General features: G+C 54.4%; 1 protein-coding gene across 2 annotated transcripts; it reads right to left on the bottom strand.

Annotated features, from left to right (window-relative positions):
- Positions 1-201: 201 nt before the first annotated feature.
- Positions 202-26,164, bottom strand: MOB1A (MOB kinase activator 1A). 2 transcript variants are annotated; one of them, XM_021007728.2, is made up of 6 exons: positions 25,940-26,164; positions 23,729-23,892; positions 10,837-10,930; positions 8,493-8,626; positions 6,626-6,789; positions 202-4,933 (listed from the first exon to the last, which is right to left on the bottom strand). In XM_021007728.2, the coding sequence occupies exons 1-6, from the start codon at positions 25,951-25,953 to the stop codon at positions 4,856-4,858; spliced, it is 648 nt and encodes a 215-aa protein (XP_020863387.1). In that variant the 5' UTR covers positions 25,954-26,164; the 3' UTR covers positions 202-4,855. The 2 variants fall into 2 exon arrangements, with proteins under 2 accessions (XP_020863387.1, XP_020863386.1); XM_021007727.2 differs by having other exon boundaries at positions 23,729-23,895; positions 25,940-26,162.
- Positions 26,165-26,273: the final 109 nt, after the last annotated feature.

Here is a 26,273-nt window from a genome sequence, read left to right as displayed (position 1 = left end):
CAGCCTTGTGTCAGCGGCGAGTGCCCACAGGCCGGAGGTCTGGTCAGCTTTGTGATCTGTTGGCTGGTACAGCTTTTGTGACCCCAGGGCATGACCAGGCACCAGCCAAAGAGAAACTGAGGTTGTTCTCAGACTGTCAGTCACAGCTTTGAGAATCTATTGGTTTTTTCCCCAACACCCAGAAATCAGATCAAGTCACTGTTTTCTTTCCACATGCTTTATTCTAGTGAAAATAAAGTTACAAAAGTCGATACAAAACACTCTTTTAAAAAGTTGAGGGAACTTACGGAGGGAAAGTCACTAAAGCTTCTGGAATTGATGTAAAAAACATTATAAAAACTTGCTGGGTCAGAACCAAGGTTACCTCAGGCAGACTTCTTCCAAAGGCATTGATTCGTCTGTAGGAGTGGCAGATCGGGGCTGAGCACTAATCAGCCTCGGTGGGAGGGACGTACTGGCCACTTGGGGCACTGCCCTAGTCTCACCCTCGTATTCCACTGCTCACAACCAGTTTTCATTCACAGAGCACTCTCCAAGACTGAATGTGGTATTGACAGAAAAGAACCCAAGTGGGTTTCAGGTGTGATATCCTCAATCCAATTAGCCCTCTAACACATCATTGAATGAATACAGAATTTTCTGGAACTGACACTAAAAATCAAGATGAAGCTAGGACAGATCTCATTCGAAGGTGGCTTCTCCTCTTCTAATTCCTACCCTTCTCCCCAGGGGCTGCCCTGATAAAGACACAGGAAGACAGAAAAAAACGTGAACTACTTCGCTTTTCGGTTAGGACGCTAAAAGCAAGCCCACACACTGGACAGGGCACCAGCGAGGGGCTCACGTGGCCACTCTGGCCTTGGTTCCTGACTGTGTAAGGAGCGTGATGGACAAGGAGGCCACAGAACCTCTCAGATGGAAAGGACCTCAGGGCCATTGAGTCTAACCCATCCTCAAACAGGAACCTTCTCTACAGTAAGACCAAACCAAGCAGGAATGGGAAACCCACTAGGCCTCTGGAGGAAGGCTCTATCACTTCCAGCTCTACTATTAGTGGCCTATATGTGCTCTGTTCCCTCTGTCTTTGGAAACTGCACTTGCCCAGGACCAGGGGCAAGCCTGCAGCAGGAAGAAAGGGAAGGAGGGAGGGAGGAAACCACTTCTCATTAACACCAATATTGTCTCTGCCCTACAGACTGGCTTACACTGTCTTTTAATTCTGGTTAGGTCTTAGTCAAAGACTTTCTCCTCAGTCTTCATGTAAGTTAATATGGGTACCCAAAATCCTATTCTAGGAGTAAGAAAGGGACACTGGAGATCATCTGGCTTCACCTATCCCTACAGCCTCTCCACCAAGGGGACCCTGTTCACTGTCTCCAAGTACCTTCTATAGCCGGGCTCCTCCCAGTCAAGGGAAGGTCAGCAAGGTCACTGGTTTTAGTTACGATCCTGTTAACAGGCTCCCACTCACAACGGACCTGTCTCATATTTTAATGGCATAATTTTACAAGCCCCCAGTGGCTTTTCAGAGAGGTTCTTCCAATCCACAGACCCTTGAGACTTTGGCAAGCCCTAACCCATAAATGCAGCACTTATGAATGATCTACACATGAAGAGCTGGCCAGCTGACACTCTTCCTCCAGGAGGAGTGCCCAGTATTAGAACAGCTACCCCAGGCATTACCCACGCCTTTACAGGCTGGCCTGCGAACCGACCTCATCTATCAAATAGAGGGCTTCTTCATGTTCTTTTCTGTCAAGGACCCCTTTGGCAGTCTGGAACCTGGGCACCCCTTTAAAACACAGATTTAAATGCATAAAATAACATACATGGGATTACAAAGGCAACTGATTCTATTGAAATCAAGTGATTCAAACCGATAAAAACACCAAGTTCACTGACTCCAGTGAGGTTAGAGCCTCTGTACTGCCCCCTTCCAGCTTGAAATTTTAGGACTGAGTATAAGCACCAGGGAGAGAATGTGACATGCAGGCCCAGGCTCAGGCTCTGACATGGTTATGCTGTGTGACCTCAGGAAAATCACTGTTCCTTTCTGTGCCTTCCTTTTCTCAGTTATAAAGAGAGGGAACGTCACAGAAGTGGGCAGGGATAGATTGTGTCCATAGTCCCTTCTGGACCTCTGATCCACAGACTGAATGCTAATGACTTGGTGAGCTTTTACAGGAGAATGGGAGACTTCCTACATATTTTAATGTAAAACTAGAAAAGATTAGAAACCAAGCCAGCAGCTGGGTACACACATTCCTCTCTTGCAGGTTTGAAAAAACAGTTTTCAAGCCAAGCAATGCAAAGTTAAGGATGGAACCTGATCAAAAACTCTGTGGATGACATCTTCTCACTGTAAAGCTCAGGCAGCAGGACTCTGTTGGGTTGGTCGGATTATCTGCCGCTGCATGGGGGAAAGCAATCTGCCCCCCTCCAATCACCTGCAGAACACCACAACCCTGGCAACGATGGATGTGGAAAGGGTGGGGAGGATTAGAAAAAGAAAAATAAACCACACTGGATCCTCTGGGGTTTCTGTCCTGGTGGGATTAAATGTGTTTGTAAAGTTCATATTTAGCATTCTCTCTTCTGGTCAGCAAAGACCAGGCTCACAGAAGAATCAAAGAGAGGTGACCCAGCAATGGTGAGATCCATGGTGAGGAAGCCCTGGACAGGGAGGGGAGCTGTCATAAAGGCAGTGAGGGCCCACAGGTGGGACAGCTGCACCGGCGATGTGGGAAAGGCAAAAGGAACCAGGGGAAGGCATCTGTCATATCGGGTGGATCCTCTTTGGCAAGACATGGGTGATGACTGCCCAGGGAGCCATGTGGGAGGGCCTGTGATCTCCCTGGTGGATGATGGACCTTCCCAACTAGGGTTTGGTCAAGATAGATGGTTTTACTCTAAACCTTAACAAACATTTTCTGTAAGTGTGTCCAGGTCCAGGGCTGGTTCCACTAAGTGATACAAACAGGTGGAACCCAAACAAACGGATGATTAGGCATGACTTCTCTCTCTCTCTTTTGGTGGACATCATCAAGATGGCTGCCAAGTGGCCTCTCCAAACCCTGGGCCTGCCCACTGGGGGGATGCTAGGAAAGCCAGCCTAACACCCACTGCCCCGGCCCTGAGGAAGCCCGGGGTCAGGAATCCTGGAGCTTGAGCCAGAGAGGACATCAGAAGGCATACAGCCCGATGCCCCCATTTTACAGATGAGGAACCTGAGGCCAACAGAAGCTAGATGATGCGCCCAGGGTCACACAGGCAGTCATTGTCAGAGGTCAGACGGAGCCGTCCTCAACCCCTACACTGCCAGTCTGATACCTCATTTTAAGGAGAAAGAAGAAAGCCTAGAAAAAGGAAGACCCATGTCCCAGATCGCCCAGGTTAAGTCCGTGGCAGCCTGGCAGGACCTGAAGCCACATCCTTCGCTGCAAAGCCGCAGCATCTCCCACTAACTCAGCGTCGTCCTCCCCCTTAGGAACCAACTAGAAAAGATTTTTCCCCCAAAGAGAAAACACATTTTGCCCAGAATCATGTGATACAAAAATACACTAAGCACACAAAGGAGATGCTTTCTCCCCAGGGTCCAGCCCCTTTTGTCCTGCGGGTGACGGTCGTGAGGAAGCCCCTTAGACTGTGGCCCTTCAGACAATGCCCCACCTGCCGGGCTCCTCTTCCCATGGCAGGGCTTTCTCGGTGGCTTCCCTGGAGTCCCCACCACCGGGACCTTTCCCCCCTATGCCAATGGCCTACTTAAGGCAGTTAAGGTTCATTCAAAGTGCATGGAGAAAAACTCAAAACAGAACCAAACAAACTTGAAACAACAGAACTCAAGCAGTCCTAAATGCACGAGGAATCGTCCCCCCACCCAGCGTTGCAAATGTGGTGGAAAATTAAAAAACAAAAACACCATGACAGTGGCTTTGAGCCCCGCGTCTGCACACAGGGCATTTCTGTTTCGCAAAAAACAACCCCCTGCCCCCACCTTCCTAGAACACAAAAGCTCCCAAGCATCGGTGAACTGGAACCGGGCCCTTTCACACACTAAAGTCTATATTGAGAAAGCCTATAATTCACTTAAGGAAAAACAAAAAAAAAGCACCACGCTCCCTCCCTTGAGGGAGTCCGTGCCCAAAACCCAAGTCCTGTCTTGGCCACGAATTCCTGTGGTCGCTGGCGGGCCACCTGATGCCTGCTGGCAGAGCTGGGCCCCAGGAGGGGCAGCCCGTCAGAAGAGTCCTTACCTTACCTACTCCTGCACGCTCTAAAAGTATAGTCATCGATCTTTTTTTCCTCAACCCCCCCCCCATACTTTGAGAAGAAAAGATCTAGCAGAACAATAAAACAATCCTTTTCCAAGTTCTGGACAAGCTGCCCAAGTGTCTCGCAAGACCTCTTCCCAAAGTTCTGAGTCTACTGATGATGGGTGGGATGTCTTAAATCCCAGGCCCATCCCCACCCAGCATTTCAAATACTGCAAAAAGCAACAGGAGGAAGGGGGATGTCGGACCCAGAATCAGAATTTCTGCTTAAAAAGAAAAGCCCGTGAAGGACACTGGAGTCCTTGCCCTCCCCCTCCCCCCACCAGGGAACAAGTAGCAGCCCAGAGAGTCAACAGGCTGCAGGTGACAGAAGAAATAACTATGATTAACTACCCAGGATGCCCCCCAGGGGTGCCCCAAGGCAGAGGGGGCAAAGGCGGCAAAGGCTTTGGCCAGTCTGGCTCCAGGCAAGACAAAGAGGTGTGGTTCCACTGAGGCACCCTAACTGAACAAGAGGAAATGACCCCTTGGAGCAGGAGTGACCAGGGGCTGGGTCAGGCTGGGGGTCGTCCTTCTGCGGCCATCTATCTGTCCTTGGAGCCAAGCTTCTCAATCAGCTCCTGAAGAGGGGCCAGCTCACGTCGGTCAATGAGATTGAACTCCTGGAGGGCAGGGAGGAGAGTGGGGAGAGAGGGGAGAAGAGGAGATGAGAGAGAAGAAAGAGGGGAGGGGAGAGTTAGAAGAAGAAAAAGGAGAGAGGGGAAGGAAGAGGGACAGGGGAGAAGGGAGAGAGAGAGGAAAGAGGGGAGATGGGGGGGCAGGAGAAGGGGTAAGGAGAGGAGAGAGGAGAGAAGAAAGGAGAGGGGAGAGAAGAAAGAAGAGGGGAGAGGGGAGAGGAGAGGAAGAGGAAAAGGGAGAGAGGGAGAGGGGACAGGAAGGAGAGAGAGAGGAAAGAGGGGAGATGGAGGGACAGGAGAAGGGGTTAAGAGAAGATAAAGGAGAGAGGAAAGAGAGGGGAGAAGGGAGGGACAAGAGAAGGCAGAGACAGGAGATGAGAGAACGGGGAAGGAGAGGGGAGAAGGGAGAGGAGAGAAAAGACAGGAAAGACGGGAGAAGGGGTTAGGAGAGGATAAAGGAGAGAGGAAAAAGAGGGGAGAAGGGAGGGACAGGAGAAGGTGTTAGGAGAGGATAAAGGAGAGAGGAAAGAGGAAAGAGGAGAGGGGAGAGAGAGCCACCAAATCAGTCCACAATTCAACCTTCTTATTAATCACTCCCTGTATGGACAAGCATTTATTAAGCCCCACATATAAGCTGTAGATGGAGAAGACTGCGGCCACGAGGTCACAGGCAGAGGGAGCTGCGGCTGCAGAGGACCCCTCCACCAATGCAGGTCACTGTCTTCTCTTGTGCATCCTGACTTAGTTGCTTAGAGCAATGCAGAGAGTACTGGGCCTAGAGTCAGGCAGACCTGAGTTTGAATCCTGCCTCGGACACTTCCTAGCTGGGTGCTACGGACCCTGTGCCAGATGGTGTCAGAAGTGGCACTGGACCCCAGGGCTTCTCGGCCCGCCTCCCACTGTCCCCACAGAGTTAGGAATAACAATCATAACAGATCCTTCTCCAGGGCTCCAGAGATCCTGCAGAACAGTTTACTTCTGTGAGTCCCCTGAGGAGAGCGGAGGCTTCATGATTTAGAGGGGCCAACCACCTACTCTGTTCTGACATTTTCACATGCCCTGGTGACTACCTGAGGGCATAACAGGCCTGGGAAGCCAGACCTGGGCAAGGCCTGCCCATCTGAGACCCTGCCGCTGCCTCCTGTGTTTAAGGCTAGGAGGCAGCGGGGCTGCAGCCCAGGGGATCTTGGCCTGATGACTCCTGCAGGCCAACCCTGTCAGGCCAAGGAGTCAAACGCCCTGAAATGCAGTCATCAAAAATATATTTTTTAAAGTTCATGGCCCTTGGGTCACTTAGCCTCTAGACAGATAAGCTTTCAGAGAAGGTGGAGGCCTACACCGGTGAAGGGTGTTTCCTCATCTGGGAGTTCCCACAGAAATGCAACCCCGGTCCAATCCCTATCCCCATGTCTGTGTGTAAACAGGACCTGTTGGCACTTTGGTCAAAGCCTGGATTCAGCCTGGATTCAAATCCCACCTTTTCCAAACGGGTGCCCATCACCACACACACAGACACACAGACACACGGAGCTTCATCCCTGCATGACAAGTGGCATTCCTGATATCCTAGCTCTGGGGCTAGAAGCAGCAGCTCAGGCCCAGAGAGTAAAGGGGGCTTGAGCCTTCCCTCGAGGAGCCCTGAGGCCCCTTCCTCTCCCCTGTGAGGGTCTGACGCACCTGCACAAAAAAGATGAAGTGCTTGAAGGAGGTGTTGAGGTGTGCCTCCTCCTGCAGCTGCATCACTGCGTCAAAGTGCTGGTAGTAGATGTGCGCGTAGACCCGGAACAGGCGCTTCAGGATGGTCTTGGCCACCGACATGAAGTTCTTGGGGAACGGGACCCCTGGGGGCAGAAATCCACCTCGGTCAGCCCGTTAGTTGGCTGGTCAGTCAGTCAGCAGTGGACGTGGCTGGGGTGGTCAGCCTGCCTCCTTTCTCTGTCAAGAAGCCTTCCACGGAAGGAGCCCTGCCGCTCACTCATGGGCCAGAGAACGAGCGAGGCGGATGGTGAAGCAGAGGTGGGCTGGGGGCCACAGGAGGCCAGAGTTTGTCTGTTTCAGGCCAGGTCAACGATCACTTTTCCAGAGCCTACTTTTTATCACTAAGCCGGGCATGGTGCTCGGCACCGACTGACTCTGTCTAACTGTCCACAAGGGAGGGCCGTTCCTCTGGGGAGGGGTGCCAGATGTGAGACAGTGACGTGAAGAGAGACGGTCCCCAGTGCTCTGGGCCAACCTAATGACCAGGTGCAGCCCCCAGCAAGAGACAAGGAGATGTACCTCCTTCCCCACTCCTGGCAGGAGTGGGGGCCTATGGGTGCAGAGCACAGCAGAGGCTTTCCGCCCGCCCGTGTGCAAATGCGTTCTGTTGAACTGATGTTTTTCCTCTTCCTTTCTATGCTTTGTTACAAGGAAAGGTTTGCTGGACAGGGAAGGGAGGTGGGGGGGCTGAAGGGTGGAATGAAGGTGACAGAAAAATAAAAGCTTGTCACATATCTTAAAAAGGAAAAAACAGCACTAAAACCTTTCTTTTAAAAGAAAGTGATCCTTTGAAAGCAGGAGACCCCCATATTTTGAGAAGAGAAGCTACTTTACACTTCATAAAGCTGGGGGTGCAGATGGGGGTCCTGGGAGTTCCTACCAGGTGAACCTTTGGGACAGAACAAAAAGCTGGCAGCTTTCATAGAGACTCCGCAGAGGCTGAGCCGAGCCAGTAGAATGAGCGTCTGTCTGTCTCTCCCTCATCCACTGATTCCTCGCGCATTCATTCACTATTTGCTGAGGACTCCTCAGTATACCGCACAGTGACTCCAGACCTAGCCTGTCTCCTTCCTCAAGACAGCCCCGACCCAGCCAGCCCTTCTAAAGGCTCTCCCAGGGGAAGGCCCTGTGTAGCCTCAGTCAGTCAGTCAGTCAATCAGTCAGTCAGCAAGCACTTACTGATAACCCAGGGTGTGCCTGACGAGGTGGGAGTGGGCACGGGAGGGGCCTTCTATGGGTCCTGGGCCAAGATACAGGAGGGGAGCTCCACTGGGCTTGCCCAGGACCTCTGAGTTCACCAAGTCCAAACCCTCCTTGTTTTATAGATGTGGAAACTGAGGCCTGCCTTGTCTAAGATCTTGGAGGTGGCTACTCACACAGCCAGGATTCAAAGCCCTTCCCAAGATCCCACACTGCTTCTCCAGGGAGGGACCATCCCCTCCCTCTTTGTATTTCTCCCACAGAGCCAGGCACAGAGGAAGAGCTGTAGACATACTGGTTGCCATTGGGAAATGTGTTGTGTATGAATGAAAAGTCCTGTTAAAGGAAAAAAAAAATGCCTGTGGCTCACAGGATCAATCCGTGGAGAGGCCAAGGAGGTCCACGAGATAGGAAGAGGCCACGAGGCTGGGCACAATGAGCTCCGGCTTGGGAGACAGGAAGCCCTGGGTTCCAATCTCACCTCGGACACTTAACTAGGGTGTAACTGTTTCACAGTGGCCAGGCTAACTGGCTCTCCCCCATCACTGGAAAAGGTTGTTGGGCTCTAGGGGGCTCTCTAACTCACCAATCTTAGATGGGAAAAGTGTCTCGTCATCCAGCTGGTCCTGGACCCACGTCATCAGGTAGTCGATGTACTTGGGAGCAGAACATTTAACTGGCTTCTTGATGTTGGTGCCATCGGCCCAGTGGTACTCATATCTGCAGGAGAGATGCTTCGATAAGAAGGTGGCAAGAAAGCTGTCCCTCCCCAGTCAACTCGATGTAACTCGCGTCAACGTTTATGAAGCACCTACTATGAGCCAGCTGCTGTGGCTACAAAGACCCTTTGCAAAGGGAATTGGAGCCTGCCCTCAGGGAGCTTAAATCTGAAAGCAGAATCATTTTGAACAGGTCAGTGTGCAGGGGGCCAGCTGGACTCCAGTTCAGTCTGGGGTGGGAAGAGTTCCTGGAGCTATGCCAATTCCACCCTTCCCCGCCCTCACAAATCCCCCTACCCCAGAGTCATCTGCAAAGGACCCAGACTTTAGAGCAGTATAAGAAATGATGCAAAGTCCCTCTGTGGACACAGATCCATTGAGACCCCGTGAAAGTCACAGTATCTCATATCTATCACTGTCAACTAGCATTTATGAAGCCCCTACTGCGTGCTAGGTGCTGAGACGACAAAAGACAAAAATGAAAGCGCTCCTTGAGGGGCTCCTGATCTAGCCAGGGAGGACAACACAGATACACATGGGCATGTACAAAATAAAGACTTTGCTTTACATATGTTGATCTCATTCATTTTCACAGTCATCCTATGAGGAAGATGCTATTATCCTCATTTTCCAAATGCAGAAACCAAGACTCAAGAGGTTAAGTGATTTGGACAGGTCACACAACTGCTAAGTGCCTGAGGGGAGGATCTGAGCTCAGGTTTGCTGGACTCTGCCCCACTGTGGGCCGCCTCTCCCTACTCTTCAGATGACACTTTTACACAGAGAAGTTTAAAAAAAATTGTCTATTTTTATTCTAAACTTTAGACCAAATAAGACTAAATGCAGACTGTTCACCTCAGAGCTCTCACCCAAGGGAAGCGCTCACAGGTATTTCACTTTTTCTGCATGAGGGCACTGTAACAACAAAGGCCACTGACTGACTCAATGAGGCAACTTATTAACAAGGACCACCTGAGTCACTCCTGACTCCCCTCCAAGCTGCCTCTGGGGAAAACGTCCATGAAACCAGCACTAAAGAAAGGCTGAGTCAATCACGTCTGATGAAAGAGGAAGACCTGCCCCACGGAGAAATGGCAACCACTGATGCTGGGTTCAGGAACCCAGCCCTGGCTGCTGGAGCATGGCCAGCCTGTGGTGAGCCCCAAGCTGACTCATGACCTCTCCCTTCTTCCCTTCCCTACTACCATCAAGGGCACCCCCATTCTCGGAGGTCCCCAGGTTCAAAACCTTGGAGTCATCCTACATACTCTCTGTCATCCCTCATATCCAAGATGGTGCTAAGACCTGTCTATTTCACCCCCCCTTCTCTGGTCAACTTCACCTCTGCCCCATCTCTAGTCTATGTCACCCCCTCCCCCTTCTCTGGTCAATCTCCCCTCTGCCCCACCTCTGGTCAATCTCCCCTCTGCCCCACCTCTGGTCAATTTCACCTCTGCAGCACTTCTCAAATAGCACTTCCTTCCCTCTTCTGACACTGGCACAGAGCGTCCTCCCCTCTTGCCTTGACCACTATGCTAACCAGTAGGGGGTCAGCCTGCCTGAGTCCCTCACCACTCCAGACCATCCTCCATTCAGCCACCTAAAGTCCAGGCCTGATCAAGTCAGCATGGGAGCCCCAGGATCCAACCCAGCCGTCCACAACCCGGCCCCTCCTACCTCTCCAGCCTGTTCTATAGTCTTCTGCTTCATGTACTCTGAAGGTCCAGCATACTGGCCTTCTTGCTGTCCCTCCCACAGGACACTCTATCTCCCATCACCATGCCTGAAGTGCAGTCCCTGCTCCCCCATCCCCCTCTTAGACTTCCTAGCCCCTTCAAAGCTCAGCTCAACACCACCTTGCAGACTGTCCTGGTCACCCAGCTGCTTGTGGCACCCCTCCCCAACCCTGTTACCTCTTATTTAAATGGTATATATTTGTATCTGTACATGGTGGCTTCCCTATAGAATGGAAGCTGCTTGAGGGCAGGAGGCTGATTCCATTTTGTCTCTGTATTCCCAGGGCCTGGCACATTTCCTTGGCATCAATGGGAACATGAAATGCACCAAGAGGCTGCCAAGGAGAAGCAGATGTTTTTGAGCCCACAGACACAGAGAGGGTGGTACCAAAGGGGCCAGCCCTCTCTGGGCAATGCCTGGGATGCGTCTGTAAGTCACCTAACAAACACAGAGGCCCTGGGGAGCCCTTCTTACCTGGGGCCTGCAGACATCACTGGGCAGCTTGCTTCTGTGCAAAATTCGGTGATCGTCCCATAGAGCATATTGATCTGGTTAAAGAAATCCACGGCTGTGGAGAAAGAACAGCAGTCCTGCATTAAATGGGGGCCATGCTTCCTTACTTATTACCTGTGTGAACTGGAACAACTCACTTAATCCTTTGGGGGCCTCAGTTTCCCCATCTGTCACATGGGAATAACGATAACTTGGCACAGCAGATGGAGAGCGGGCTGAGGAAGACCTGAGTTCGATTCCTAGCTATGTGACCCTCGGCATGTCACCTGAGAGGGCCCCACAGCCAGTATGTGTCTGAGGTAAGACCTCCCCCCAAAGGCCACGCTGAGGATGCAGAGAGAACACCGCACAAACCTAGAGGTGTTTCATAACGTCAACCATTCTGATCATTGTTCTCACAGAGATCTCTGCCTGCCACCCATCCTTTCACCTAGTGCGTCTCAGGGACTTTGCTAGGTGCTAGAAACGGGAGGAAAAATGAAACCGTCCCTGCCCTCAAGGAGCTTACATTTTATATCGGTAGGTCTCTTAAGGGCACTGTGCCTCAGTTTCCTCATCTGTAAAATGAGGTAGTTGGACTCAATGGCCTCTCGGGCCCAACCCAGCTATAAATCCATGGTCTTATGTACGTTTACAAGTACATCCAGGTATATCCAGAATAAAAACAAGCTCAAATTCAGACGACAGGCACATAGCTCACCAGCGTGGCCCCTGGGGGGCCTGTACGTGGAGCTGCTTCAGTGTGTGCATGAGCGCTCGTGTGTGTGTGTGTGTGTGTGTGTGTGTGTGTGTGTGCGCGCGTGCGCTGATGGGGAACGACCTGCCAGGCGCTCCCAAAGCACCTACTGGAGCATGGAAGAGGCACAGAAGGGCTCAGCTCCACAGGCTGTGATCCCACCCCCAGCCCTCAGTGACAAGGAGAGTAAACAACGAGGCCCCAGTGATGAGACCTCGGCCTGCTTCGGGAAGGTCAGCACAGGGGCTGCTGCCCACAGAGCTCCTGGGGAAGGAAATTCCCTCTACCGGGCCTAGCAGCAAGTGTCATCTTGTAGAGCTGCCTGGCCAGAGGCCCGAGAGGGGAGAGGTGTCCTGACCTGCCCTGGCTCAAACAGCCAAAATGGTCTGAGGCAGGACTCGAACCCAGGACTTTCAGGACTGAAGGCTCACTCTATCCAACACACCATGGCACCTCTGCATTTCAAAATTAAAACAAATACTTTAAATAGAAATGAAATCGGGTAGAGAGAAGTGAAGAGCGGTATTTGGCGCCATTCTGCAGAGAAGGGGATGGTGGCCAAGGGACTGGCCCAGGGTCAGACAGCCAGTACCCAGCAGAGCCCACGTGGTGCTCAGGAACTTGCAGCGTCCCCACGTGCCTGCGAGGACAAAGTGCGCATGCCCGGTGTAGCTTCCGAGCTCCTCCCAGCAACCATCAGGCCTACATTTCTGCCTTCGCGGTATTCTTCACACATTCAACAGCTCAGCCAAACTGGCCATTCCTCCCCCGCCTAGGCCTTTGCCCAGGCTGTGCCCATGCCCCGAATACTCTCCCTCCTCACCATCCCTAAGGCTCAGCTCCAATGTCACCTCTTCCAGGAAGCCTTTCCTGATTTTTCTGGTTGTTCGCGTTCTCTCCTCTCACATGGGGCCGCCATGGTGCACTGAGCACCATGTTGAGTTCAAATTCAGCCTTCACCCCTTCCTATCTGTGTGACCCTGGGCAAGTCACTGTTTGCCTCAACTTCCTGATCTGTGAGCTGGAGAAGGGAACAGCAAACCCCTCCAGTATCTTTGCCAAGAAAGTCCCAAATGGGGTCATGCAGAGTCAGATGTAACTAAAATGACTGAAACTCTTCTCGCACTAAGCTAGGTTATTTATCTGTTTCACCGGAGAATGGAAGCTCGCTGCTTGGGTTTATCTCCTCTTCCACTGCCTGGTCTTGCGTCCTGCATGGTGGCTCGCACCCGCTGCCCGGCTGCCTGGTCTGGCTCCCCTCCCCGGATGAACTCCTCCCCTCTAACCTCACACCCCCACCGCCTCAAGCTCACCTCCCTGCGCTGCTGGTGGGCAGGGTGCCAAAGTCTCCCCAGGTCTTCCTTAAGAGGGTGGAGACTGGGCTCAGCTCCCTCTGCTCGGCATCTGCTGCTGAAGTGCTTCCAGTGCTGAGACCCCATGGTTTTATCAGCCTGAGAAAGCCCTCCACCAATGCTGATTGCCACCCATCTACACCTTCTAAGAAGTGACCTTCACTGGGGAGAAGTGTAGGGATCTCCCGGACGGGCAGGACTATGACTTCTCTGCAGCTCACCATCTTAGAGAGGGCTGCCCAGAGCACCTATGTCACACAGCCACAGCACACGTCAGACAGAGGGTTTGAACCCAGGTCTTGAAAGTCTGCTAAACGCTTTACAGACATCCTTTCATTGGAGCCTGACCTCAGTCCTAGGAGGGCAGTTCTAAGGTTATGATTCCCATTTTATAGGTGAGAAAACTGAGACTCAGAGTTCAAGTGACTTGTCCAGGGTCATACAATGGCTGTGTCAAAGGCAGGATATGAACACACATTTACCTGACTCCCGAGTCTAGCATCTCTAACCCCTTACGGGGTGTCCTGATGCCTCTCTGGGGATTGTTTCACTATCTTTGCATCCCCAGTGGCTAGCACACAGTAGAAGCTTCATAAATGCCTGCTAGTTGACCGCTGACCACTAGAAAACATTCTTCAAACATGCCTCAGTAAAAAGTTGTCCTCATGTTCCTGGGCTGGCTGAGAGTGGAGCCAGGATGAGTTCCAGGCAGGATGCACCCAGTAAAACAAAGCAGGGCCAGATGCCCAAGGCGAGGGAGGAAGGGTATGACTTAGGGTGCCACAGGCTAACTGCCTGTGTCCAGCCCATCAAAGAAGGACCACAAAGCCAGGGCAGAGACAGAGCCTCGCCCGAAATCTGGTTATCAGGACAGGCCATTCCCTGGCAGGTCCCAAAGCTCTCCTCCCTCCTCCTTTGAAAGCCCTTCCCAACCAGCTCCCTCTGGCCTCCTAGAATCAGGCCACAATATTCCCCTAACTGTTCTCGGCTCCAACCGAAGCAGACTTCCTGCCGATCTCTGAACCCAACAATCCCACCTCCCATCTCCAAGCCTGTACCCAGCCTGTACCCCATGCCTCCTCGCCTCTACCTCCCAGAATCCCAAGATTCAGTTCAAGCACTGCGTTTAACATGAGGCCTTGCCTGGTTCTGTCCTAGCTGCTAGCCTCCCCACTCCCACCCCCCATGACTTGGTACAAGCTCCCCAAGGGCAGGGACTGTTTCTTTTCATCTCCATATCCCCAGCGCCTGATGCAAGTAATAAATATGAACAGCTTCATGGATGCCTATTGACTGGCTGCTTGAGGACGAGGACGGAAGAGGTAGGAAACGGCTGGTAATAGGTGGCTTCTGCTAGAAAGCCCCTCCACCCACCCAGCCATTCTCGGCCTCGGTTCTAGCAGGGATTTGTTAAGCAGGAAGCCTGATAGAAGCAGAAGATTACTTTTGAGCCCCCACCGGGGTCCCCCAAAGCTGACCACAGCGTCCCTCCCAGAGTTACCAACAAGGATGAAGAAGGAAGACCGCAATGAAGGGCTTCTCCAAACCTTGGACGCCACTCCCAGCCAGGCCTCTGGGGAGGCAGCTTCGTGCCTGCCCCGGATCACCTCCTCTTACCCCCAGGAAGGAGGGCCCTTTGGGTCCCAGGCCCAGCATGCTGAGCGCAGAGGGCCGGGAGCGACAGCGGGGTCCCCACCCCAGACTCTGCTGTGCTGTCACGGGCGCCACACTGGGAACTGCGAGACCTGGGCTCCAAAGTTCGTCTCCTCCTCCCTTCGCGGATGCCTCTGAGGTCTCCTTCAGCCTGCCAGGCTAACCCTGGGCACTTGAGTCTCCTCCTCTGGGGCTCAGTTTCTCCATCCGTAACCCAATGATTTCTCTGAGGTACCTTCAAACTCTGAATGTGATGCTCATCTCCGTGAAGGCAAAAGCAAGGCGGGGAGCGACGCGGGAGGGCATGTGACGTGGCGACAGTCACTGCGTACTCCCGAGTCTCTCTATCTCGGCTGGCTTGGTCTCCCCCAAAGAGGAAGGAGGACTTCAGGGGCCACAGGAAGTCCCGAGCGATCAGCCAGCAGCGGGAGAGAGCCGAGAGGAGGGCGCCGCTCCCTCCCAGGGACGATGCTGGGCCTGCCCACCAGGGGGCTTCTCCAGGAATTATCAAAGGAAGAGGCAAATAGCCGGCATCAGCGACTGACTGCCTAGAAACAAGGCAGCTGCCGTCCACCTGACGACCACAGGTCTGACTTCTTCCCCAGCATCGAGGAGAAGGCATGTTCGTCTTCATCAGTCACCCCCTTTCTGGCCGTCCTATACTCGCCTCTGCCTCCTCTCCGTGTACATGGGGATCTAGGGACACTGCCAGGCTTGCTGCCACTCCTCAAACATGACACTGCCATCTCCAGCCTCCAGGCCTTTGTCCTGTCTCTCACGCCTGGAAGGCTCTCCCTCCTCTCGGCTTCCTTCAGATTCAGCTCAAGTACCAGCTTCCGCAGGAAGCCTTTCCTCTCCCTCCCCTCTCCCCACATGCCTTCCCTCTGGAATTTCCTTCCATTAATACTGCCTCTATTTTGTTGGGGCCAGCTGTTTGAGGTTCTCTCCCCCAGGAGAACGAGAGCCAGCGTCACAGCCAGAAGGAACGTGGAAAACGGCATCAGGGACTGAGACGCTCTGGGCAGGGCTGCCCGGGGCACAGGTGGTCCCACGTGACCCTGAAGGAAGGGGTGTCAAAGCGGATGGGAGACTGAGAAAGTGAACCTGTGGGCCCAAAGGCAGTTCCGAGAAGAGGGTCCTGCTCTCAGCTCCCGCCTGGGACGCGCCACACCCAACAAAGACTGGCAAAGGCTTTTTGCCTGGAGTGACGGAGAGCTGGTGTAGGGGACGCCTGCCTCCACAGATGCCTGAGGCCACCGGCAAACGCCAGAGCAAAGAGTGGATGCGAGGGGAGCTAGCAGGGGATTCGAGGACTCTGAGGCCAAGCCCCTCATCGACAGCTACCGAGCCGGAGCTGGGACTCGGTGACAACAGAAGAACAGCTACTAGCCTCGACGGAGTGCTTGCACCTCGCAAAGTGCTTTCCAAACATCATCTCATTTCCTCCTCGTAACGACCCTGAGACTTGGGTGCCATTATTAGGCCCATTTTACACACGGAGACACTGAGGCAGGCAGAGGTTAAATCCCCAGGACTTGCCCAGGGCCAAGAGCCGGTAGGTGTCTTGAGGCTGGATCCGCAATCAGGTCTTCCTGACTCCGGGCCTAGTGCTCTATCCACTGCACCTCCCGGCTGCCAAATTCACACCCCTTTTTAGAGAGCAGGCTGGAAAGTATGCTGATTTCCAGGAAGAAGCCCTGGGTCTGACTTCAGTGTCGGCTTCTGTAGCACTGCTTTGGGAGTCAAAGGACCTGGCTTCAAATCCTGACTGCTCTTTCCTGTGTGATTTTAGGAAACTCACCTAACCTCTCTGAGCCTCATCCTCTGGAAAATGAGGGAACTGAAGGAGATAATACCTTAAATCCGTGACCCTGTGCCTCTGGACCCCCTGCCCCAAATTTCCTTCAAATCCACAAAAATCATCCACGTTAGGAAATGGTACCTCTTAATTATCAAAGGGGGTCGCGGTCCAAATTCTTCAATGAAGTAGAGAGCGGCTTACGACAACCCCCAGACTCAGGGAAGGACCATTAAAGCCCTCAGGACCCGCTCAAGGCTGGGATGCTAGAGCCCACCCCGTGTGCCCAGGCCAGTGTGCCGGAGACACGCCAAAGGCTGAAAGCAGTGACCACGCAGGGCAGGCGACATCTTTGGCTCTCCTTTCATGTTCGCTGACATCTCTCAGGCTCTGTGCCTGTCCTGCTCCAACGCCACGCCTTGGCCTGGTCAGGGGGCAGGCTCTTATCCACCGGCGAGGGGTGCGACCAGTCAGTCAACAGCCAACAGTCATTTAGTGAGTGCTTACCTCGTGCCAGGAAGAGTGCTCAGCACGGGGAATGAGAGGACAGACAGACAGGCCTTGCCCTACAGGACTTTACATTCTGAAGGCAGCAGGGAAAAGGAAAGTGGCTGGACGAGAAGGAGAGGAGCCTGCCTCCGGGTACGGGCAGGAAGGACTGGGTGGGCGGCAAACACTTGCAACCTCCTCGCAGGGCCTCTAAACTTTAGTGGGCCCGGCCCTTCGGTGGACTGGGGAGCTTAAGGACCTCTCTTCATAATCAGGTTTTTAAACAATTACAAGGACATGCTAAATTTCTGTTGGAGCCGAGGGAAAGTGAAGATGTCATTTTTCTCTTGGGTCCATCCATCCCGCAGGGGGTCTCTCCCTTCCCCTGCTGCAGGGGCCACCCCTCAAAGGTTACCTTCCATGCTCTCTGGACGTCTCGGACGGCCCTCTCCATGTCCACGTCACAAGCATCTTGAAGGGAAGAATGCTTTTCCCCTTTCTTTGTCTCCCCAGTACAGAGCACAGTGCCTGGCCCAGAGGGACTGCTTAATTAAATGCTTGTTAACTGACTCATTGATAGTAGGTTCAAGTAAATGAATAAAAAAAAATTATTAAACATGTCCCATGTGCCAGGCACTATTCTGAGTTGTGGGGATACAAATGGAAAAAGCCAAATAGTCCTCACCCTCAAAGGGCTCACATTCTAGCAGAGAGGACAGCACGCAGAGGGGAGTGGTAGCCGAGGGAGGTTGGCCTGGGACGTCACACAGTAAAAGTGCAGTCAGAGAGCCGGGGTGGAAGGGGTCGGCCTGGCACAGAGCCAGCCAAAGACCAGTGCTGATGACCACATGGCTCCTAAGGTTCCTCCCAGCTTGGAGATGCTGGTAACCAGAGAACAGACCCCTAGGATCAAGGCAAGTCTTTGATCAAGACCAGCTATTCTATCCAGGTCCTCTGCTCAGAGTGCGGGTATCCTCCAGTGTCCAACGGGGTTCCCATCAATGAAAGCCCAGCTCTTTCAAAGTACAGACCCCTGTGCATCGATGATGAGGTAAGGAAGAAAACCATTTCTGAGGCTACAAAACCAGAACAGAGTCTGGTTAGGATGCTGGGGTCCCCCCCTCCAAAGCCACTAGTCTCACAGTCGAGGAAAGTCCAAGAGGCCTGCAGAGGGGCAGGAATTTGCTCCAGGCCACAAGTCAGTCAGTCAACAAACCTTTAGGAAGTGCTAAAACAAAGCTCCCATTCTAATGGCCCAGCAAGGCTCTCCAGAGTCAGGGCCGATCCTCTCAACTGCGCTGCTTTACCAGAGAGAAAATGAGGAAGCCGAGGTCCTGCCTGCAAGCCAGCCCACGCAGGGGCCGCACCTTAGCAGGTCTACTCAGCATGAGGAAGAAGCTCCAGAAGACATAAGTATATCCCTGCCAAGGTCTTGAAACAGGCAGCTTCTCCTTTGGGCCAAAGGGAACAGAGGCCCAGGCACCCTGCTCAGGTCATTCCTGGTCACAGTCCCTGAGGGGCCAAGCTTGGAAAACTACTGAAGACGGTTCACTGGCGCCCGACAGCAAGGCTGTCAGGGATCTCCTCACTTCCTCGGCCCCTGTTTGGGGGTAGGTCTTCTCTCCTTGCCAAGGCGAAGCCACCTACGTGTGCCCCAGACTCCATCACCCGACAATTCCATGAGGAACCACTCCCTCCCGTTCCCCTCCTCTCCACCCAGATCTTCAATCTCTCCTCACTGTCATCTACAAAGTCGAGGACCCAAAGCTGACCACTCTCTCCTCTGGAGGCCAGAAGTTAAAGAGTGAGCAGATCACAGTGTGCCACATTTTTTTCAGTAAAATATCAGGCAGGTTCTCAGCTGAGAGGGTGGGGGCAGGGGAGCCATGGACGTTTAGGAGGGTGAGAAGGTGTGCAGGAGCCACTGCGGGGAGTGGGATAGTGAGTTAACCGCGGAGGCATAAAAGCACTGCCCTGCTGTGGCGAGGGCTCACCCGCGAATAAGTGACGGTGATCCGTGGTGGACCCAGCCAACGGCTCCCTTGTTCTCTCCAGCACAGGAAGAGGGACGGAGGCAGCGAGGCTTGGGAGTCATCCCAGGGTGGGGGTGGGGAAGCAGGCAAGGGGACAATGGGGCAGGTGACTTTCACACAGAGGACAGAGTGCTGAGTTGAACTGGTTCAGCAAGGGTCAAGACGGGGAAAGAAGAGAGAGCAACCAGCAGGGGCAAACCGGGGCTGGCGGAACTGAAAGTCAAGCTATGGAGGAGGGCGTCACCTTCTCTGTGGGGGCTGGCGGGGGAAGGGGTCTGGGAGGCTGAAGAACCCGGAGCCTAGAGCGTTTGAGCAGGCGGAAAGACTGGGGGCAGGCCCTGAACTCAACAAGGTCCCTGGAACTGGGATCGAATGCTGCAGAGGGGCTGAGTGAACCTCGAAGGAGGAGGGGCCGCTGAGGGGAGTACTTCCTCCCCAGAACGGTGGGCATGGGCTCTGGGTGCAAGTTCAGCCAGGGCTGGGTCATCAGGAGGGAGCCAGGGGCCAGGCACTGCGCCTGTGAGACAAACACAAGGGGAGAAAGAGCGGCTGGCACTCCCTCCGCCAGACGGTCTGTAGCCTGGGCTACCGTCATGGGCCCGAAGGCCGCCTTCCTCTCCTCTGTGGGCGGCCTGGATGCACCTGGTTATCTGCATGTGGTCTTCCCTCAGTGCTCAGCACACTGCCCACATACAGTAGGTGCTTAATTAGTGTTAGCTGCCTGACTGGCTAATTATGCTAAAGCCAGAGAACAAAACAGAAGTGAGTCAGGCAAGGGAGTGGTGGGACGCGAGAAATCAGGCATGGGTGAGCAGCCCTTGTTCCCACCTCACCAAAGGAGCTGAGGAAGCTGCTACAGATGGCTCCAAGGCCAGGCCCGGAAGAAATGAGCCCCCCTTCCCCCCACAGCAGCACCGGCTCGCACAGAAGCGAGCTCCCTGGGCTCCTCCTGCTCAGGCTCACAGGCAGCTGAGTCGCTGCCGGCTCAGGAAAACACGAAAAGACCAAACCCTCCAGGCGGACTCGTGGAGCTTTCCTGGCGAAGCCCACCATGCTGGTCCCAGAAGGCCTGCGTGCTACTGACCGGACAGAGCGCCGCTCACCACAGCTCCCTCTCACGTCCCTGCCCACCACAGAGGAGAGTGGAAGCTCCTGGAGGGCAGGGGCTGCCTGTTCGTGTGTCCTCAGTGTCCAGAACAGTGTCTGGGATGTGGTAGGTGCCTTCAAATGCCCGATGACTGATGAACGAAACTTCTGGGGGCCTCCGAGTGCTTCCTAGCACGACAGATTCAGAGCTGGAATGGCGCTCAGAGGTGATCCCATCTTACAAATGAGAAGCCTGCGGCATGGAGAGATTCAGGGACCTGCCCAGGGTCAGTCAGTCAAGGAGGCTTTAGGAAGCACCTACCACGTGCCAGGCACTGTGCTAAGTACTGAGGATACAAAGAAAGGCAGAAACAGTCCCGGCCCCCCAGGAGCTCCCAGATGCAAATCACGAGGTCCCTACAACGTCTGTACAGAGCAGACGGGAAGTCATCACCAGCCTCCGGAGGGGAGGGGAGGTCACCCAGATAGGGAGTGACTGAGGCATGATTCAAACCCAGGTCCCCCTGGTACCAAGGCCAAGGCCAAGGCTCTGCTCAGACCACGGAAGAAAGAATCAGATCATCACCAACATCTCCACATAACAAGCCTGGCTCCGAAGTGTGAGTCAGATGTCACGGGACACGGCACCCGCTTCCTGGTTAACCACAATGAGCATGAGAACGACCTTCCAAAGCTTCCTCGCAATTACGGCTTCCCCGAAGGGGAACACATTGTTCCTCCCTGCAAGTTTATGGAAGTGTGGCTGCAGAGGATATCTGACCAACCCCCTCATTTTACAGCAAAGGAAACTGAGGCCCAGGAAGGGACGGGAGTCACCCAAGGCCTAGCAGTAAGTGCATGGGGGGAGGGGCATCCAGGGAAACACTGCACCAGGACCCCCAAGCAAAGACCAGACGACCGCTTGTCGGTGTCCCTGGACAGCACCCCATGGATTGCAATCGGGATGGTGAAGGGCTTCAGCTGACTGCACTTGAGGTCTGGCTACCGGAATGGAACGGGGATGCTTCACCGGGAAACGAGAAGACTCCAGCGGGCCACAGAACTGGAGCCTCAGAGCTCAACAGGAACCCGCCCTGTAAGCACGCAAGTGATTGACAGACGTCTTACTACGGGGTGCTGTCGCTGGGCCAGGACTGGGCCAAGTGCTGGGACACCAGGAGGGAGAGTCTGTGTGTAGGTCTGCATGCACACACGTACGTTCACACACACACACAGACTCATAGACATGTGTGTATACGTATGCACATATATGTACACGCACACACATATGTACACACATATACACACATACATACCTGTAAGTCTACAAAACAGACACAGGGCAGCCTCTGAAGGGAAGGCACACGCATTTCCAGGCACCAGGCCAGGCCTCCTGCAGAAGGAGCGCTGAAGCAGAGTCTCGAAAGAAAACGCTGGATGTCCAGAGACAGTGAATCCTGGCCCATAGGGCATGCACTGCAAAGGCTTGGTGACGGGAGATGAAGAATAGGCAGCAGAACAAGGACGGCTGGGCCACAGAGGGGGGAAGAGGGGAGTAACATCTAAGGGTCTGCAGAGAGGGGAAGAAGCCGTGTTGTGAAGGTGGGGATGGACCGTGTGGAGAGAGCGGGAAGGAGGAGGCCCGAGAAAAGGCCACCACATTAGGAAACTGTGTCTCTGGTGCTCAGCAGAGAACCTGGCACATAAAAGGCTCTTAATACATGCTTGTTGAACTGAATCAATTAAAAAGCGCCTTGTATCAATTATGGAGAGAGAAGGTCAAAAATTGGGTCATTTTTTCCCTAGAGAAATGACGATGATGTTTGTGGAGTCCTGGATTCCATCTGTTCCAGGGCCAAAGTCCTGCAGGGCAGAAGCCAGCTCCCTCTGGAGGCTGATCCAGCCTGTCCTTCAAGGGCCCCCTCCCCTGTCGCTGGGCGGCCAGGGCCCGGCGACAATGTCTGCAGACACTTCTCTTTTCATTTCCCTAAACAGCTTGAGTTGGGTATGATGTGAGGATTCACGCGCCACTGAACAGAGCTGGAGGAAACCACATAAGCAGGCCCACAGCAAATTCCGTCCTCTCATGTCTGCCGGGCCCTTTTCCCTGGCTGCCCCTCCCACTCTCCCAGCTGCCAAACACAAGAGCCTTCCTGTCTTTTACTCTCCTCCCCGGATCCTCTTCCCCAGCAGCTGAACACCTTGCCTCAAACTTGGCCCCAAGACAAAGGCTGGCCCCTGAGGGCTGCCTCTCCCTTCCATCCTTCAAGATGAGGTGGACCTTCTCCTTGCCAAGAGAACGCTGCTTGCCCCCTGGATCTCCCCCCTCCCAACTTCCCCAGCAGGCTGCCTCCCTGTGCTCCCCAAGATGGCACTATCTTCAGTCTCCTGCCTGCTGGCTCCCTCCCAGCCGCCAATGAATCTGTCCTCGTCTCCCTCTTCTGTCCAAGTTTCTCGCTTGACCCAACCATCCCTGCTAGCTTTTGTCTGCTATCTCATACTCCTTGAGAAGCCTGTCTAGACTCACTGCCTCTACTTCTACAATCTGACTTCCAGCCTCATCATTCAACTGAAACTGTGCTCTCCAAAGCCACTAATGACCCCCGACTGCCAAACCCAGTGGTCTTTTCTCATTGTGAGGGGGCAGATACACCACGTGAGGTCCCCCTTTGTGCCCCTGCCCCTGGGTGCCCAGAACCCCTCCAGGTTCTTTGACATGAGTAAGGCAGCAAGTCGCTGACTCTATACCTCCTTGTGTGATGGGTCCACCAGGCCTGACTCTTGACCCTGCCCCTCCAGCCTCTGGGACCCAGACGTTGGCCACCCATCTGACCTGCTGATGTACCCCAAGGGCCCCTGGGCCTTGCCACCCACCCCACAGCTGCCCCCTTAGGCTTTCTAGGCCCTTCCCTGAGCCTAAAGTTTTACACGCCATCTCTATCAATTAGAGCGTGAGCTCCATGACGGCAGTAACTGTCTCACTTTTCTATTTATCCTCAGCTCTGAGCACAGCTCTCGGCAAATATTAAGCACTTAAGACATGCCTTTTCCCTTATTTCTTCTTGACCTCTCTGCAGCCTGAGACACCATCGGTCACTCCCTCCTCCCTAGGTTTCCAGGACCCTCCCTCCCCCGTTCTCCTCCTCCCTCTCTGACCGCTGCTTCTCTGGATCCCACCTTCTAACCACGGGGGTCCCTCAGGGAGCTGTCCCAGGCCTTCTGCTCCACCCCCATTCTCCTTCCCTCGGTGAGCTCTTCAGCTCCCATGGCTGCAGTGATCGCCTCTATGCTGCTGAAGCTCAGATCCACCTTCCCTGCCCCCACCTCTCTGCTGACCTCCCATGGCTCATCTCCAGCCGCCTTTCAGGCGTCCCCAACTGGACGTCCAGTGAACACCTCAAACTCAACATGTCCAAAACAGAACTCACCATCTCTCCTCCTAAGCCCCTTCCCCCTCCCCCATCCTCCCAGTGCTCAGGCTCCCAACCCAGGGGTCATCCTGGGCTCCTCTCTCTCTCTCTCTCACCCCCCAGATCCAACATGGGGCCAAGACCTGTCAATTTCACCTTTGCAGAATCTCTGGGCAGTTTCACCTCTGTCCATGGGTCTATGCTTACAGGATCTCATACTTTAAGAACACAGGACAGCCTCTAATGCCCAAAGCCCTCTCCTCTCCATGAGCTGTGCACGCAGAACAAGGACTTACTGTTAACGGCGATCCACTCATTGAGGTCCTCGCCTTCAGGCAGCATGACGGCCTGCCGCAGGTTCCCGCTGCCCAGCGTGGCTTCTGCGTGCTTGAGGAGCTCGTACTGATGGGAGCCTTCCGGAATGTTCTTCTTGGGCTTGAAGGTCTTGGAGGACCGGCTACTACTGTAGGGGAAGAAGGGGGATGTACTGTGAATACCGTGGCAGGCTGGTGCCCATGTACAGGAAGTGCTTCCCCCACACTCATGGAGCTGGAAGGGAACCCAGGGCCTACCCGGCCTAGCCTCTAGTCAGGAAGACCCAAATTCAAATCCAGCTTCAGGTGTGAACTAGCTGGAAACCCTGGCCAAGTCACTTTACCTTGGCCTGCCTCAGTTTCCTCATCCATAAAATGGGAATAATAACAGCACTGACATTGTATCTGTATCCTCAGTGCTTGGCATATAGTAAGCATTTAATAAATACTTGTCTTGGGGCAGTGGATACAGCACCAGCCCTGGAATCTGGAGGACCTGAGTGCAAATCCAGTCTCAGACACATACTAGCTGTGTGACCCTGGACAAGTTACTTAACCCCAACTGCCTCCAAAAACAAACTTGTCTCCTTCCTTCCTGAGATCAGTTACATAGCCTGGCCACACAACTGTCAAGGATCCGGGACAGGGCTTGACCTCTGTTCTCTGTGCCGCTTGGCTGCCAAACTACCTGTGTGGCCCTGGCCAAGTCACCAAGCTCTTTAGGCCTCAGTTTCCTCATCCGTAAATCAAAGGGCTCCTTTGGTCCCTTCTAGCTCCAGATTTAAGACCATCTAGTCCCACCCCCTCACTGATTAGATAAGGAAATTCTAGGCCAGAGAAGATGACGGTCCCAAGGTGACACAGCCAGGGATCAGCAGAAGTAGGATTCAAGAAAGGGAGGAAATAAGCACTTATTAAGCACCTACTACATGCCAGTCACTGTATTCTGTGGTAGGGACCTAGTACGACAAGACATTATTAGGCCTAAGTTCACAGGTCACAGGGTTAGTGATTGACAGAGCTGGACCGTGCTTTACTGGCCATCTGGCTGAATATCATGCTGCAGATAAGGAGGTCCAGAAAGGTGAAGTGATTGGGTGATGAGCCCAGGTCTTTCCAGACACGGAGTCCAGGTACTTGTACCAAGAGGGGTCAAGGGCCCTGCCATTAACCTGGGCACTCTGTGGGCTAACCTTTCTTTGTGGCCTTGGGACTTAGCACTCGCCTGGCATGTAGTAGGGGCTTAATAAACGTGCACTGCCCTGAGGGGCTCGGCCTAGGAGGATGGCCCCGACAGAAATGGGGAAGTTGGGAGGGGAACCGGGTTTGTTTGGGTTTTTTTCCAGAGGCTGGAAAGAAGATAAGTTTGGTTTCTAAAGACAACAGGAAATTCCCAAGGGGAGCCCGGGAGAACTCTGCCACTCCTCCTCTTCTGGGCTGGGCCCCACGGGGAGGGGGTCAGGAAGGAGGGGTACGACCCTGACCCCCCCCCCAGCCCGGGAAGGGAGGGGGAACCAGGAGGAGGCTGGGCTGCAGCTCTGACCACATTGGCCGGCATGTCACCAGGCTGGACGTGATTAATGACTCGAAGGGGAGCTGATGAAGACAATGGGAATTCGGCGGGGGGGGGGTGTCCTGAGAGAGAACGGCCCCATCCATCAGGATCTCAGCCTGCCACCCCCCCCGTTTGCTCCCCTTTGTTTTCCCATCCCCCCTTTTCCTTAGTCTTGACCCCAATGGCCTCCCCTACATTCCCTCTCCTTTCCCTGCTCCTACCTAGAGCCACGGCTGGGACTGTCTCCGCTCCCTCTCCCAGCCCCCCAAAATCACCGGGGGCTAGACTCCTGGGCCCTGGTCACCAAGCCCCCAGGAGGGCCCCCACCCTCGGTGTCCCCCTAGTCTCCCAAAGCCCGCTCCCAGCACCGCCTGACTACACTCCAGCCTCCTGGCCCCAGCGGCCCACTCCTGCCTGGGGTGCTTGGGGCTCACCCCTAGGGCACCGAAACCTGAAGACCCAAGCCCTATAATGCCCCCCTCGTCCCGACCCTGGGACCTAGGTCCTGGGGTGTCCATTCGCGTTTGCGCCGGCCCCCGGGGCCCTCCCCTCAGCCCCCGGGGGGGTCTCCAACCTCCCTCCGCGGCGTGCCCTCAAGGCTCGGCCCCCCGCCCCCAGGCTCCGGTCCCCCCACTCACAAGAGGAAGCTCATCTCGTCTCGGCGGGGCGAGGCGCGGGGGACCCGGAGGACGCAAAGGAGCGGAGGCCGGACGGCCGGGGAGGGAGGGGGCAGCGGCGCCCTGGACCCGCACTCACGGACGGTCAGACAGAGCGATCCCGGCCAGCCGCGCGCCCGGAGCCGCCCACCCGAGCCCCCCACTCCGAAATGCGGAACTCGCGCAGCTCTCGCGAGAGGAAGCACCCCCTCCCCCCCGCGTCCGCGGCAGGAACGAGGAAGGGACGGGGAGCCCCGCCCGGCCCCCAAAGGGCCCGCGGCCAATCAGCGGCCGAGGCCCCGGCGCCCCCCCCACG

The sequence above is a fragment of the Phascolarctos cinereus genome, unplaced genomic scaffold (genome assembly GCF_003287225.1).
Source record: "Phascolarctos cinereus isolate Bilbo 61053 unplaced genomic scaffold, phaCin_HiC Scaffold_2;HRSCAF=192, whole genome shotgun sequence".
In the NCBI taxonomy this organism is placed as follows: Eukaryota; Metazoa; Chordata; class Mammalia; order Diprotodontia; family Phascolarctidae; genus Phascolarctos; species Phascolarctos cinereus.
Note: the sequence above shows the minus strand (reverse complement) of the source record. Positions and strands in the feature narration are given on the sequence as shown.

Excerpts from the sequence above, each read along its gene's own strand:
- MOB1A (XM_021007727.2), bottom strand. Across the intron at positions 10,931-23,728 it reads TGAGTGGATCGCCGTTAACA|CCGTGGATTTCTTTAACCAG; the intron begins GTAAGTCCTTGT and ends CTTTCTCCACAG. Across the intron at positions 8,627-10,836 it reads GTGATGTCTGCAGGCCCCAG|ATATGAGTACCACTGGGCCG; the intron begins GTAAGAAGGGCT and ends TCTCTCCTGCAG.